General features: G+C 43.7%; 1 protein-coding gene across 1 annotated transcript; it reads right to left on the bottom strand.

Annotated features, from left to right (window-relative positions):
• Positions 1 to 11,830: 11,830 nt before the first annotated feature.
• On the bottom strand, positions 11,831 to 14,722 carry LOC109462344 (homeobox protein GBX-2-like). The gene is made up of 2 exons (XM_019758886.1): positions 14,046 to 14,722; positions 11,831 to 12,491 (listed from the first exon to the last, which is right to left on the bottom strand). Exons 1-2 carry the CDS (start codon positions 14,506 to 14,508, stop codon positions 12,028 to 12,030), a joined length of 927 nt encoding a protein of 308 aa, XP_019614445.1. The 5' UTR covers positions 14,509 to 14,722; the 3' UTR covers positions 11,831 to 12,027.
• Between the last annotated feature and the right edge of the window lie 193 nt (positions 14,723 to 14,915).

Below are 14,915 nucleotides of genomic sequence, written 5' to 3'. Positions count from 1 at the left end.
TTCATGTGTTGCTGCAGAAATAGTGGAAAACAGCCGAATATCTCGATCAATTTGCAAAAGGAGTTAGCCAATCATTTATATTAACCACAAGTTACAGTCGATTGTTGACGAATTTGTACTCCATAGACCTGCCAAGTCCTCTGATAAAAATACCCCACTATTTTGGCCGATGTCTGGTAAAAATAGAAAGATTCACTGTACAGTACCTTAAACCTCCTGTCGGCAATCAGTCGGTGAAACTTGCTGTCCTGTTCTGTACGAACAGTTTGTTATGGAGTCCACACTTCAGTCGGCCTGGTGTCCACAACGTGGTGATACATGATTTGAATAACAAGCTTACAACTTAAATCATTTAGATTAATAAATGAATGAATAAATAAACTAATGAACGAATTAATGAATACCTGGACAACAGAGGAGAAAACGTTTATCTCCCTCAGTGAGTCAGTGACATTTTCCAGACTAAAATGAGTAAATCCGGTCTTTAGTAGGATCATCTTTGTTTTGATCGACGGAACGTTGTGGAACCTGACAGCTGGGGCTTTGTCTATCATGTTGCATCATTGTTTTTTTGTTTGTTTGCTTATTTATTTCTTAGAAGAAACACCCCTGTCACCCCTCCCCCTCCTGACATGTTCCAGACTGGGTTAATCCATGTTGTGGCGCGTGCGCGGAAGCCGATTATGGCCGGATTGTTGAAGTGTTGAAGGTTTTATACTTATTATAGTCCGGATTATCCGTTTTATAGTTCGGATTATCCGGATTGTTGGTGGGCAGACGGATTTAACGATCAAAACAAACACACGTCAGACGGAACCAGTAGCCTCTAACAGGCCTTTAGGCTATCGGAAAATAGTCTCTACCAGACTAACTACGCTGGCCATATATAGGAGAATATTTACCAGGGGAGTTTGGCCGCCTTGTAGGTTTGACTGGCCGCTTCGGAGGGAAAGAAACTACCTCCCCGCGGCCGGACTTCCTTGGCCAATTTTACTCTCTTTTTTTGCCGAATTCTACGATCCGTATTCCCGTAGAAAGGCCTCAGTGGTGGAGGCTAGCTCTCAAGGCTGATGTTGGGTCTGTTGGGACGATATTTAACGAAAGTACGGCCGGCCAACTCCCCTGGCCAGCTACATTTTTAGGCCGATTTCTACTATCTATTCACCCTGCAAAAGAGTCTGGTGGAGACTACTTCCGCTCGGGTAACCCCGAACAGCCCTGCCCGGTGTAGTTTTCACGTCTAACCGGCGGCAGCTGGCGGGCGCACCGATACCGCAATTATCCACACAGGAGCGGGCAGGAACTGGGCCGGGATCCGGGGTGTTATTCGGGTGAAACCGGCCGCTTTATTCGGGTGAAATCGTGGGTGAAAAGTGACGCAGCGAGAGATAAAGCCCTGTTCCAACAAAAAAAAACAGTATTCTCCAAGCAGAGGTTTGGGTTTGGGGTTATTTTTAGCATGTTTTTAGGCTTCTTTTATCGGGGTTTCTCTTCTGCACTGAATTTTTTTCCCACCAAACCCAGTGCAAAAGAGAAACCCCGATAAAAAAAGCCTAAAAAACACGCTAAAAATACCCCCAAACCCAAACCTCTGCTTGGAGAGTAAGATAAAGCAACAACCAACAACAAAACAGAGAAATCGGGATGCTATTAAAACTTGGCGGAGTCAACTTAGCCTGTACCAGGCTTCTGGAGGCGGCTGGGAAGAGTAGAAATTGGCCAAATACAGAGAGATAACATGCCGGGGAAGCTGGTCTACTATAAAGTACAGTTTTAACTTTACTAAAGGAGGTTAAAAATCCTCCATGGTTTGCCTCACCCGGTAGAGGCAAGACAAGACACACGAATCGTGTCGAAACAACCTCTGATTTCTACACCAAAGACCGCCAAATCTACTCGTATTCCGTCTAATTATATAAAAAAGAAAGAACAGTCTAACAAAAACTATTATAACATTTTCGTTACAATTCAATCCAGTCAGAAAGCAGCCCCAACCACAATGTACACTGTACAGTTGTTCCCAAGTCCTTCTCTGGAAAGTAAACTCATGAATATCGTCGGAGCTAAAAATAGCCCTCACGACCCCACGTAAACACACAAGTCTGTAATCATGGATAAAAAACTACTCCTCTGCCTCTTGACTGGTCTTCAGTTTGCTCTGAGCCGGCTGCATACTAGTATATTCTAGTATGGAAACACAAACAGTTCGTAGTATAGAAAGGAGGAGTGAAATTGTATTTTGAGTCCGGTATTTAGCCAAATCGTAATTGTACGTAGAACTATTTTATCAACATGACCTGTACTTAGGTCTAGCTTGTAAGAGCTAGCATAAATATACAACAAAGAAAGATCTTTCATTCATACCTTATGTTATAACCGTGTTTTACTATCACTGTAAAATGTTACATCTGCTCTATACATGACCTGTACCTACCTTGTAAGAGCATTGATCGTCTTTAATTCAGAAATTCAGAACAAATTCAGACAGTGGCATTTTTTCGTCGTGAAGTGAACCATATCTGAGCGGCGTGTCGAGCCCGTAAACCTTTTCACCGGCCTCTGCTCGGAGTCTCCGCGGGTGAGGGGTCCGCCCCTGCCCGCCGGGCCCGGTCGCTCGCCCCGGTCTCACCCCGTTACCCACCACCGGCCTCTGCTCGATGTCTCCTCGGGTGAAGGCTCCACCCCTGCCCGCCGACCCCGGGCACACGCCCCGGTCTCACCCCGTTAACTAACATCTGCACGGCTGTCAGGTCTGGTAGCAGCATGTTGATGGATCACCCAGCGGTGTTCCACTGAAGTCAGTCGGCAGATTTCCGCGCGACCTGCATCATTGCTAGCCTCTACCAGGCTTCAGGAGGTGGTCAATAAGAGTAGACATTGGCTAGCCTCTATACCAGGCTTGGGGAGGCGCCTGGAAAGAGTAGAAATCGGCCAAATAGAGAGATATACTCTTTGGTATGCTTACATGCTTTGCCGTACACTGTATCAAATGCAATTGTTGCGCAATAAACTTGACTTGACTTGACTTGCTTATTTCTCTATTTGGTCGATTCCACTCTTTCCAGCCGCCTCTCCAAGCCTGGTAGAGACTAGACCGGCCAAATAGAGAGATAACATGCCGGGGAGAAGCCTGGTAGAGGCTACGGAATTAGCAGAGGGGAAGGACGAGGTTGACATGTCGTCTGTGTCGTCTGTGCGGTGTGTTTGTCGTGTTAGTGTGAGGGTGACAGTCGCACAGAAGGTGTGACACGCCGGTGTCCCGCTGGACCGTGTGACAGTGACACGGACATGATAAACTAACACCTCCTTCACCTTGCTCAAAACACACGGACTAGATATCACTAGCCTCTACCAGGCTTCGGGAAGCGGCTAGGAAGAGTAGAAATCGGCCAAAAAGAGAGATAAGCATGCCGGGGGAGTTTGTCCGTTGAGAGAACAGTTTGGGGTGCGGCGAACTGTTCTCACAACAGACAAACTCCCTTGGCATGCTTATCTCTCTATTTGGCCGATTTCTACTCTTTCAAGCCGCCTCCCGAAGCCTGCTAGAGGCTATAGAAAAGCCTGCTACGGAGGCTATCCCGTACTTGTGATGCGCTGCCCGTCCGTCCGTCCCAACCGTGTGTTTATGACGAGCCGGTCTGACCCCGTGTTCACTGGTAATCATCGGCTCCAAACACACAAGTGTCAGGCAGTTAAACAGGGTCAGATTTATTACTCCGAAACCCGGGGGGAGATCAGACGGTCTGTCACAACAAGGGGAAGAGGAGCTACGACGATAGCCTCTACCAGGCACCGCGGATCGCTGAAAAATAGTAGAAATTGGCCAAAATAAACGGATAGTATACCAGAGAAGATCCAATTTGCGACACCACCCGATTGTAAAAAGATTTTACAGACTTGGATGAGACGCGTGTCACAACTCGGGAAGGAGCTAGGACGGGATTTTTTTCACTGGGAGAGTTCAGGCCATGTTGATTTGATTATATGGATGACATCCTCTGGGAACCCCAAAACTGATGCGAGCGTGCGAATAAAAAAAAAGTTTGGCAAAAAAAAAAAAGTTGCTTTCATTATGAAATCTACGTGGTCATGAAGGTTGAACAAATGACACGGGGTGTGGTATGGCGAATAATTTACTCTTCAAATTCATTTCTTTACATTTTCGTCTTTTTCGTTTTGATTTTGGCATTTTACGACACTGGTATCGTTTTTAAATATTTTTTTTGTCAACTTACGGTATATATTTGCTAATTTTGCAACTGTTTTGTACGATTTGCAGCATGGTTGAAAACTTTTTTTTTTGGAAACGGCCGAAAATTGATGCGCGCGGGGATGTCATCCATATAATCAAATCAACATGGCCTCACTGTGATTTGGTTGCAAACTTGTACTCTCCAAGCAGAGGTTGATGGTGGAAGATCGTACATGTACTTGCTCTGCACACACAAGTGTCAGGCAGTTAAACAGGGTCAGATTTATTACTCCGAAACCCGGGGGGAGAAGAGACGGTCTGTCACAACAAGGGGAGGAAGAGCCACGACTAGCCTCTACCAGGCACCGCGGATCGCTGGAAAAATAGTAGAAATTGGCCGTAATAAGGGGATAGTATACCAGAGAAGATCCAGGGCCATAGAAGATCCAATTCGCGACTCACGGGCTTTCATTAGAATAATTTTGTATTTCTAGTTGTTCAGGACTCGCTGTGATTTTCTAATTTCTTGATACCTTGCATTGAAACAATCAATTTTCTACAGATTTCGAGACTCGATACCACAAAGTTTGGTTATGCCGTACGTTATATCGTTAGTGTTTTGTGTATTCTTCTTCTTTCTCTGTATGGGCCAGGTGTCAGAATGAAAGGAATGGATAAATAAATCAAAATATCGTGTGACCACTCTCACAATGCACAAATAATAAGTAAATACATAAATGATAGCTTTGTCAATGATACTGAAACCAAGACTAGTCCCACCAGATTATAAAAGGTCATTACAGACACACTTCTGGAAAGTAGGATTACATTTCTAAAAATTCTATTTTGTTATTTGTAGTTGGCCTTAAGCGAGAGTCACTGTATCATTTGTTTATTATGTCAATATATCTTCTTCTTCTATTGTAACATTGTGACGGATTGCTTGTAGCAAGTTTGTAGCAAGTTTAACAGGTGATAATTTGCCACATGTTGACAGGAAACAGTGGAAGATGTGATATATACAGAGTCAGTACCTGGGGGAATGCTAGAGGCAAAATTCAACTGGCAAAATATCGGAAACAAAAAAATCAGACCTATAAAAAAAATATTGTAGAGTACTTTCTATCTATCAGTTTTGTTCATGTTCCAAATTATACAAACTCAATGTCGCATTCTTACAAATCTGTAATTTTGTGGCCAAATCTGCTAACTGTAACTTTTGCTCAAATGTTGCAGCCGGTTATTATTGTATCAACTTGTGAACTGTTCGCTACATAATGACAGCTTACTGTATATGGTCTATTATGAGCTCAGATAAAGAAGCCACCATAGCTGCTGAGAAAAGAGACAGTCAGTCCAAGTAGCGATCGACATTGTTTCACCTCACACACGAAGTGAACTCTACAGAAAGCACGTGTGGCAGCCGGCCGTGTTTTTAACGATTTTCACACTCATAAAGTTTAAAGACGTTGACTCTAAAATCTCATAACTCAGCTCGTTGTAAAGTGATGCACCTATAACGTTTTGTACGATGTGTTTGTTTGTTTGTGTGTTTTTTTATCCCAGTATTAGTAGACTAGTAGTTAGAGTGATTTTTAGTCCTTTATGTCTGTTGAAACGTTTAGCGAAGTTCGCATACCTAAAGACTAGAAACTTGCGGTTTTATCTGAAATTGATAGCTTCAGCCCGAGGCGTCACACAACTTTTCTCACAGTAAAAACTGCAGGTCAGGGATAGTCTCTACCAGGCACCGCGGATCGCTGGAAAAATAGTAGAAATTGGCGAAATAAAGGCATACTATACCAGAGAATGGGATCTTCTATGGCCCGGGATCTTCTCTGGTATACTATCCCTTTATTTCGGCCAATTTCTACTATTTTTCCAGCGATCCGCGGTGCCTGGTAGAGGATAGGTCAGGGACTGGAGGTTTACTAGAGAACACAAAGCCACAAACCACTGAGTTATGGGGAACTATTCGTTCGTTTTTAATCTTAAATTGGCCTATGATTACAGTATGAACTGATGCAAAATGTTACAGAAGTAAATCGCAATTTTTGAGAGAGAAATACTGGATGTAGCAAAACTAAAACAAGCAAAGTTGACAGTAAAATTGAAGTGTAGCAGAACCTCAACTCAAAACCAGCTAGGGAGTGAAAGTCTCTAGAATTAAGACTTTATCTGAGCTCAATATAGACCATATACAGTAAGCTGTCATTATGTAGTGCTTCGTGTGTGAGATGAAAGATTTCGCTCACTACTTGAACTGTCTCTGTTCACAGCAACTATGGTGGCTACGAAAACTGTTCTCATGTGTTTAGTTTTGCAGCACTAAATATAGGGGCATTTGCTAATCATAGAAATAACAAAATGAAGAATTGCACAGTCTCTAACTGGCCAATGACTCTACTCTAGTCTACCCTATCATGCTACCTATCTCTGTTCACAACAGCTACTAGTATATGTATATGTTTATTTCTGTCTTCTTTCCAACGCCAGGGCTGTTCCAGTGATAATGTACTACTGGTGCATGATGGTCAGACCCTTGACATGATACTAGTGCCTTTTAAAACAACAAAATTGCATCAGAAAGCTTGAATTCTGTGCCAAAATTAGTGTCAGAACGGTTTATTTATTTATTTATTTCTGTATTGTTTAGTGTGGATAGCTGGTTCAGTGATAGTGCACTGCTTACAGTGAGTGAGGCCCTGGAAAAGTTACTAGTACTTTTGTTTACAACAAACTTGCATGGATGAGCTTGAGTTCAATGACAAAAACAGTCTCAGAAACATGTAATGGTGTATTTATTTATTTCTATGTTGCTTGAATAGGGTGGGTGGCACACTCACTGTTTTAGAGGGAGGCCCTGGAAATGCACAACTTCCATATGTTTAGTAAACACTAAACAGGCTTAGAAGGAAAACAAACTGACAAGAGACAACAAACACTTCATATTCCAAACAAAACCTACGCAATGATACAGAAGTGAACAGAATAATCCTGTATCAACAAAAGTAAAACTCAAGCCAATCCGTCCCTGGCATAACAACCATTCTAGACACAGAAAAAACAGCACTAGACATATTTTTCTCATTGCCAACGAACCAAAACAGTGACAGGGATACTGGATTTCTTTGTCAACTCCGACATTTCAGTAGCCTGTTTGTAGTTTTTGTAAAGTCAAAGGCCTTACTTCAGTAAATCTGTTCTTTCAACTGTGCCTCAGAGAATTGTTCTAAACAGAAACAGAAACTTAATTTTGAAGCCTACAGGATAACATACCAACTGTAGATCATAGATTAAAAGAAGGGCAATACTTATGTATATAGAAGATATAATGTCCTTGATCAAATCATAGTCTAAACGTCTGTATGACACAACTGTTCCTCTAACTCGTAGAGATTTCTGACTTGTTGGATGTAGGAATCTGTAATTCGTCTGGCTCCAACCGAGTCCCAAAAGTGACATCAAAATAACATAGACGATTGACTGGAATAAACAGCCTATTCATTCATACAAAAGGGTAGCATGATAGGGGAGACTAGAATAGAGTACTGTAATTCCTGATTTTTTCACTGCACTCTTATGTTCACTGTTTTTACTGTCACTTCTGTACCGTGAACTCTTCAGTTAGGAACTATGGAGTTCTTAATTTTGCTACTTGAATGCTAGACCAAAACTCCAGATCCCTACATTTAGTATTACAAAGCTAAACATGTACGAACAGTTTTAGTAGCCACCACATGTTTCTGAGACTCTTTTAGTACTGAAGTCAAGCTTCCTGATGCAACTTTGTTGTCCTCCATCGTTTTACAAAAAGGGTCTAGTAACTTTTCCAGGGGCACATAGAAAACTGCACAGAAATAAATAAATACATACGTGTTTCTGAGACCGTATTTTAGGCATAGCATTAGACCAAGACACCTATTTTTAAGGACAGAAGTTGGCGCCGACAGAGAGTGTTTGATTTGAAAACTCCTGATAGACAAATTAGTTCTTCTAATCTGCGGCTTGCTGTAGGTTTACATTCGCGATTCTGAGGGGACAAATTAGGGGCTAGGTTCAGCCGACTTCCAGGTCAAACATTGAATTAAAAGTTGGGAGAGAGTTTGGGGAATTATTAGGGCACGTCTGTAGTGATATCAGTCAGTGATAGCCTCGGCATCAGGCGGAGTTTTTGTTAGCTGTTGAATGCTGTATTCTGGGTGTATAATTAGCCTCCACCAGGCCTTTCTACGGGAATACGGATCGTAGAATTCGGCAAAAAAAGAGAGTAAAATTGGCCAGGGGAGTCCGGCCGCGGGGAGGTACTAGTAGTTTCTTTCCCTCCGCGGCCAGTCAAACCTACAAGGCGGCCAAGCTCCCCTGGCAAATATTCTCCTATATTATATATATATAGCCAGCGTAGTTAGTCTGGTAGAGGTTAGTATATAATAGTCCAAAAACGGGGTACAATCTACCAGATATATAGTCAGAAACGTGCGACTTATAATTCAACAAAGCCTAACCCTAGAGCTTTAGAAATAGACGGTATCAGTGTCACACAATAGACCCAGCTGTATAATTTGGGCCACCAGATTTCTATCGTTTGTTTGTTTCTTTGTAGCTTTTATTTATTCGAAGCACACATAATTTGCAACTCGCACAGATGTCAGGTCTGGTTTGTATGAATTTTTCATACAACCAACTGAAATCTGTCAATCAAAGTTATCAACAGTTTTCTCAGAATAAATTATGTCCCATGGTCGAAAAAAAAGAGGGCTCGTCCCAGGCAAATTATGATGAAGCAAGGGTGCTACACCTCTACTCAAAATCCTAGCACCTCTCCCAAAACGTGCAAATTTAGTTTTTCTCGTTGTATTTCTTTTTTCAAAAACCTATTGGGGAGCACTTCTCCTCTAAGAATTTCTGGAGAGACCCCTGAAAATATGACTTCCATAGCATACCAAAAACTGGGGGTCTTCAGTGTCTTTTATGTGCTATTTTCTGATTGCAACATAGCCGGCCTGGTGGAAGACCACCAAACCCCCAGTTCTATAAGCCTGCTACGGAGGCTATAAAACACATGTTGGGGCAACTGATTGTTAAACACATGACAACATAATAAAGAGGCATATTGTATGTTAGTTGTCACGATAACATAAATCATGTTTAAATGTGGGACAGCTGAAAATTATTGGCAACCTCGCAAATTATTCTAGTAGTAACCAGACCTGGAGTTTAAACCAGCGCTACTAAACGAGAGACAGCGGTGAGAAAGTACTTGGTCGCGAACTCTTGGATATGAAATCTTACCCGAGACACTTGAGAAATAAGGACAACTTTAAGACATACATCAAGGCAAGACGAAGACGTAGGGAATGTCTTGGAAACACGTAAGACATTTGTCTGGAAGAAAGCAGACCCCGACCCGACAATACGACTCGATCTATCACTGTACACCCAACAACACACAACCTGTCACGACTAAACACTCACGTCTGTCTTCAAATATAATAATTTAATGGAAGCGAACCAGGCGATACAATACTGCCAAATAAATCAAGGGAATTATTAGTCATTTATAACAATAACTCTGATGATGACATGTATACAACATTGTCTGTGGTAATATACCATAGAAATATTTTACATCGCAGCTGTATGTATATTATAATTGTTCGTTTCTGCGTTCAAATAAACAATGTGGTAATTTTTCTATCTAACTTCGCCCGTGGTGTGAACGAATTTTTCATAGTTTGCTGGCGACCAAAGTGTTCTAAAACCCGCTTCAAAACTTCTACCAAGGAGGTAGCCTCCATAGCACGCCAAAACTGGAGGTTTGGGGGTCTTCAGGGTCTTTTATGTGCTATTTTCTGATTGCATATAGACAACATAGCCGGCTTGGTTGAATTACCCCCGTTTTTTTTAACTGGGCTAATCAGAAAACAGCCGAAGACCACCAAACCAAACCCCCAGTTCTATAAGCCTGCTACGGAGGCTACCAAGGAGGCTCCAAATTATGTTCTACCAACGCGAGGGGAAACCAGGAGAATGCGGCCCGGGTTTGACCGGGGTTTCTGACAGGATAGTTCCTGTGATATCCCGACAGGAAATTCTGCTAAATACGTCAGAAGTCTGGTGTCGGTAAACTGAGATTTGGCCTGGCGATTTCACTGCCGCAAGTGTCCAAAAAACACGGCAAAATTTGCTGTTTTAAATGCAACAAAGAATAGTATTGGAGTCAAGAGAGTGTGCGTATATCGGTACTTTTAGGTGGCATATATCTGGTTAATCTGAAGGCATATAGGTGTCGGTAAACTGAGATTTTTTGACTGCCTGGCCTGGCGACTTCATTGCCACAGAAGGGCAGCGAAACACGGGCAAATTTACTGTAAATACGCTGCAAAAATATAGGAAAGAAGTCAAGAGGATAGTGTTTGTATGTGTGTACGTTTGGGTTGCATGTATCTGTGGATCGGTCTGAAGCCATATGTCGGTCTGTGCCTGTTTCGCTCATATCAAAGCGTGATCAAGTCTTGTTTGGCGGCTAGTTTTTAGCACAAGAACAAAGGCGATGAATTTCTGTCTTTTGTCTGGAAACCCGCACAAAAAACAGGGCAATTTTCACCTCTCACCATGAGAAGGTACTGATATTATTCATGAGTGTTTGACACCCAAGCGACGATTTTCTCCGGCTATTCTTATCCCGGCTCTTTTGTGTCACACAGACCCGATAACACAACAGCCGACTGGGCACTAGCCTCCACAACATGCCAAAAACTGGGAATTTGGGGGTCTTCATGGTCTTTGGGAGCTTCTATGTGCTATTTTCTGATTGCATATAGACAACATAGCCGGCCTGGTTGAATTACCCCCGTTTTTAGAACTGGGCTAATCAGAAAACAGCCGAAGACCACCAAACCCCCAGTTCTATAAGCCTGCTACGGAGGCTATCTAGCGACAGTCAGACCACAGGAACACACGTTTCCGTTCAGCCACAGAAATTTGGTGTCATTTCATAATTTCTTACAAATAGTTTGAAACGCAAACTAACGATTTAACGCGAAGAAGCTGACACGGCATTCCCAGATAGAATTAGAATCTATTGCAAATTCCTTGATGTCTAAACGCGGTTCGTCTGAAGAAAGAAATTATGTTTACATCATACTACTTTTCCATTTTCATTCTCTGTCCACAAAAATACTAGTAACCCCTCACACTCTACATGTCACAATTTGACAATGTACAAAACAAAGCAGTAGTTTGAAGCATTTTGCACGCCAGAAAAATAAAATGTTTCCGGAAGTAAAAAAAAAGTAAACAAAGTGAAGTGCCGAGCCACATTTACCCTGGTTTCCGGTATTTGTTTTCTGTAAATATCAGTGAAGTGTTGAACTTTACTCCAACAAAACAAAACAAGTACAGAAAGATCAAATTTTCATAAACCAATCACTTCAGAACACAATGAAGCAAGTTTAAACTGTGATTTCCAACACAACAAATTGGACTAACCCAAATTTTCGACTGTACAACTCCAGTCGTTCTCTTTGATTGTACAGTCGAAAATGTGGGTGGATCCATTTTGTTGTGTTGGACATTACAGTTTAAACTTGCTTCATAATGATTTCTACCAACACAGACGAACTTTCAAGATAAATTCCGAACATAAATTCGACAGTGGTCGTTGAAAATTTAATCTGCCTGTACTTGTGTTTGAAATATAAAGTTCAGCATTTTACTATGATAATTTATTTACTACCAACACAGATGAACTTACTTCCGTGATATCTACAATAATAATATTGCTTGTAAAACTAGTACCCCTTTTCCAGAGTCTACCTTGTGTGTGTGTCTCGTCACAATGCTGGATGAGTTTTCCCAATCTGCTGGTGCTGACTTCGCATGGCGAACCGGTTCACGTGCACAGGGATGGGCACCACAATTTTAGGGTTCGGATTAGGTCCTCTGGTGTTGGTGTTTCCAGCCTTCACTCTTTTCCACTTCGCTCTACGATTCTGGAACCAGATTTTGACCTGGACTTCGCTGAGTTTTAGCGCGTGAGCGATCTGCGAGCGCTCCGTAAGACTGAGGTACTTCTTGCTGTGAAACTCCTTTTCAAGTTCGAGCAGTTGTTCCGAAGTGAAGGCGGTTCTCCTACGCCGCGTCTTGCCCCCACCCCCCGGGTTAGCAGGGCTGCCCAGCCCGTGGGTCGGGCTCGGGGACTTGTCGGCACCGTCTAGCTCCAAGTCGCTGTCGGGGTTGGAGTCAGCGTCCTCTCCGACTGTTGCATCCACAGGTCCTCCGTCGTGGCTGCCTGCCCCTGTACGGAGTTTTTGAGAGAGAAAGAGAGAGACGGTTAGAACGGAGACCTACGTACAAGTACATGCATGGTCTGTTTGATACACAGAACCTATTCCAACAACAACAAAAAACGTGGCTTCCTGGGTCTGTACCGAGTTTTTGAGAGAGAGAAAAGAGAGAGAGACGGTTAGTATGGTTGTCTATATGCAATCAGAAAATAGTACATAAAAGCTCCCAAAGACCATGAAGACCCCCAAAAGCCCCAGTTTTTGGCGTGCTATGGAGGATACAGGGAATGACGATCCCAAGCATTCAACCAAGCCATCTATGTTGTCTATATGCAATCAGAAAATAGCACATAAAAGCTCCAAAAGACCCTGAAGACCTCAGTTTATTTCATGCTATGGAGGCTACGACCATACGGCCGTGGACTGTCCGCACAGCCAAGAAGGACGATCCGGTAAAACGACGAGCAGTCTCAACGGCAAGAAACCTTCCTACCTGTCTGAACGGATCTACTATCAACTATCTAGGAGGAAAGTTTTCAAAGGGCAACAGGAGAGCTTACTTCTTCGTCAACAGAGTGGTAGCCTAGTGGAACAACCTCCCTGATCTCAGAGTCTGTACTCTGTAGGTACATCACCCAGTGTCAATAATTTCGTTCAAGGAAAGTCTCGACAAACACATGGAACAGAAGAAACTGATGTACAACTACAGGGCTCTAGACCATCCACAGAAGCCTGAAATGTCTGTCCAGTAGAAGGAAAGAGCGGTCTAAACTGGCTGCACGGATCTGCTGTCTACTATCTAGAAGGAAAGTTGTCGGCACCAGCCCTTGACTCGGCATAACCCGTAGTGAAACGGGAAACACTGCGGCCATTTTGGGGTCGCGACACGAGACGAGAAACCAACAACCCTACAGCCTTCATAGCACGCCAGAAACTGCGGGTCTTTGGGAGCTTTTATGTGCTATTTTCTGATTGCATATAGACAACATAGCCGGCCTGGTTGAATTACCCCTGTTTTTTAGAACTGGGCTCATCAGAAAACAGCCGAAGACCATCAAACCCCCAGTTCTATAAGTCTGCCAACAACCATTCAGACGTCTGGACTAGACGTCACCAGTCTTCCCTGGTCTCAAGTTCTTCTTCTCAAGTTGGAGAAAACTATCTCTGTTCTCGCTTAGGACAAGTTTTAATCTGACTCCGATCGGCTCTGTGGTGTTTAGCAGCCTCGGCAAAGTTTGGCTTCCACACACAGCGCAAACAGACGGTATTGACAGAACGGTTCGGGCAGGATTTTTTTTATCAGGGTAAAGTCATCAGGAAATGAACGGGTTTTAGTAAATACAGGAGAAAGCTAGCCTCTACCAGGCGCAGCGGATCTCTGGAAAAATAGTAGAAATTGGTCGAAATAGAGGGATAGTATACCAGAGAAGATCCCGGGCCATAGAAGATCCAAATTATTTTCGACCCACGGACAGACCTCCCTTTTATTTCAGCCAATTTCTACTATTTTTTCAGCGATCCGCGGTGCCTGGTAGAGGTTAGAGAAAAAGAGAAAGATGTCGTACCTGGATCGGGAGACCATGTCGGGAGGTTGTCGTGTGCCTCCGGGCCGAGGTTGTGATGGTCTGTTGTCGTCGTGGCGGCGTCGGGGTTAGTCGTGGCCTGTCCCGGGCCGGTACTGGCGGCCGCGCCGGGCGGTAGGCCCGCTGGTACGGTCGGTGTCGGCCCTGCTACGGTCTGTACCAGTAACGGCTGCGGCACAAACATACTGTACCCGCCGTACACGGCTTGCGGTGCGTGCCGTGGCTTCGCTATAAGCGCTTCAATACTAAACGCGGTGCTATGCCGCTGCATTTTTAGTCCTTCTCTCAACCGCCAGCTCTCTCTCTCAGTTCCCCGTCCTCTCCGACGGGCTTCACGGCTTGTTTTTGCTTCGGCGGTCCGTTTCCAGCATGCTTGGGACAAAATTGGGGGGTGTGCGCTCCAAAAACTCATCCATCTTCCTCGAATTACGCTCCGTTCCCCCATTCAAAGTGTCACTAATCACCGCAAGCCGACCACGTGATCACCAGTACGACCTTTCTGATTGGTCGGGAGGCGCCCCGGTCACGGGGTCATGACGTCACGCCATCGATCATCGTCATCGACCCGAGGACCTGTCAGAAACGAGCGCTCTGATTGGTCGGTCGCTCCGCCGATTAGGACATTAGGCCACGCCAGGGTAATCAACTGTTATTAATTATGATTAATGAATTCTTTAGTTTTCAGCGTCAAGCGAAATGTTTGCCAGGCGCAAACCTTGACTGGACGGGTCGAGGCTACAGTACAAGTGACGGGAAAGAAGGGTTGAGATTTCATCAGTTCGTCTAGCCTCTACCAGGCTTCGGGAGGCGGCTGGAAAGAGTAGAAATCGGCCAAATAGAGAGATACCATAG

This window comes from Branchiostoma belcheri, unplaced genomic scaffold, assembly GCF_001625305.1.
Source record: "Branchiostoma belcheri isolate BF01 breed outbred unplaced genomic scaffold, Haploidv18h27 scaffold115, whole genome shotgun sequence".
NCBI classification, from domain to species: Eukaryota; Metazoa; Chordata; class Leptocardii; order Amphioxiformes; family Branchiostomatidae; genus Branchiostoma; species Branchiostoma belcheri.
Note: the sequence above shows the minus strand (reverse complement) of the source record. Positions and strands in the feature narration are given on the sequence as shown.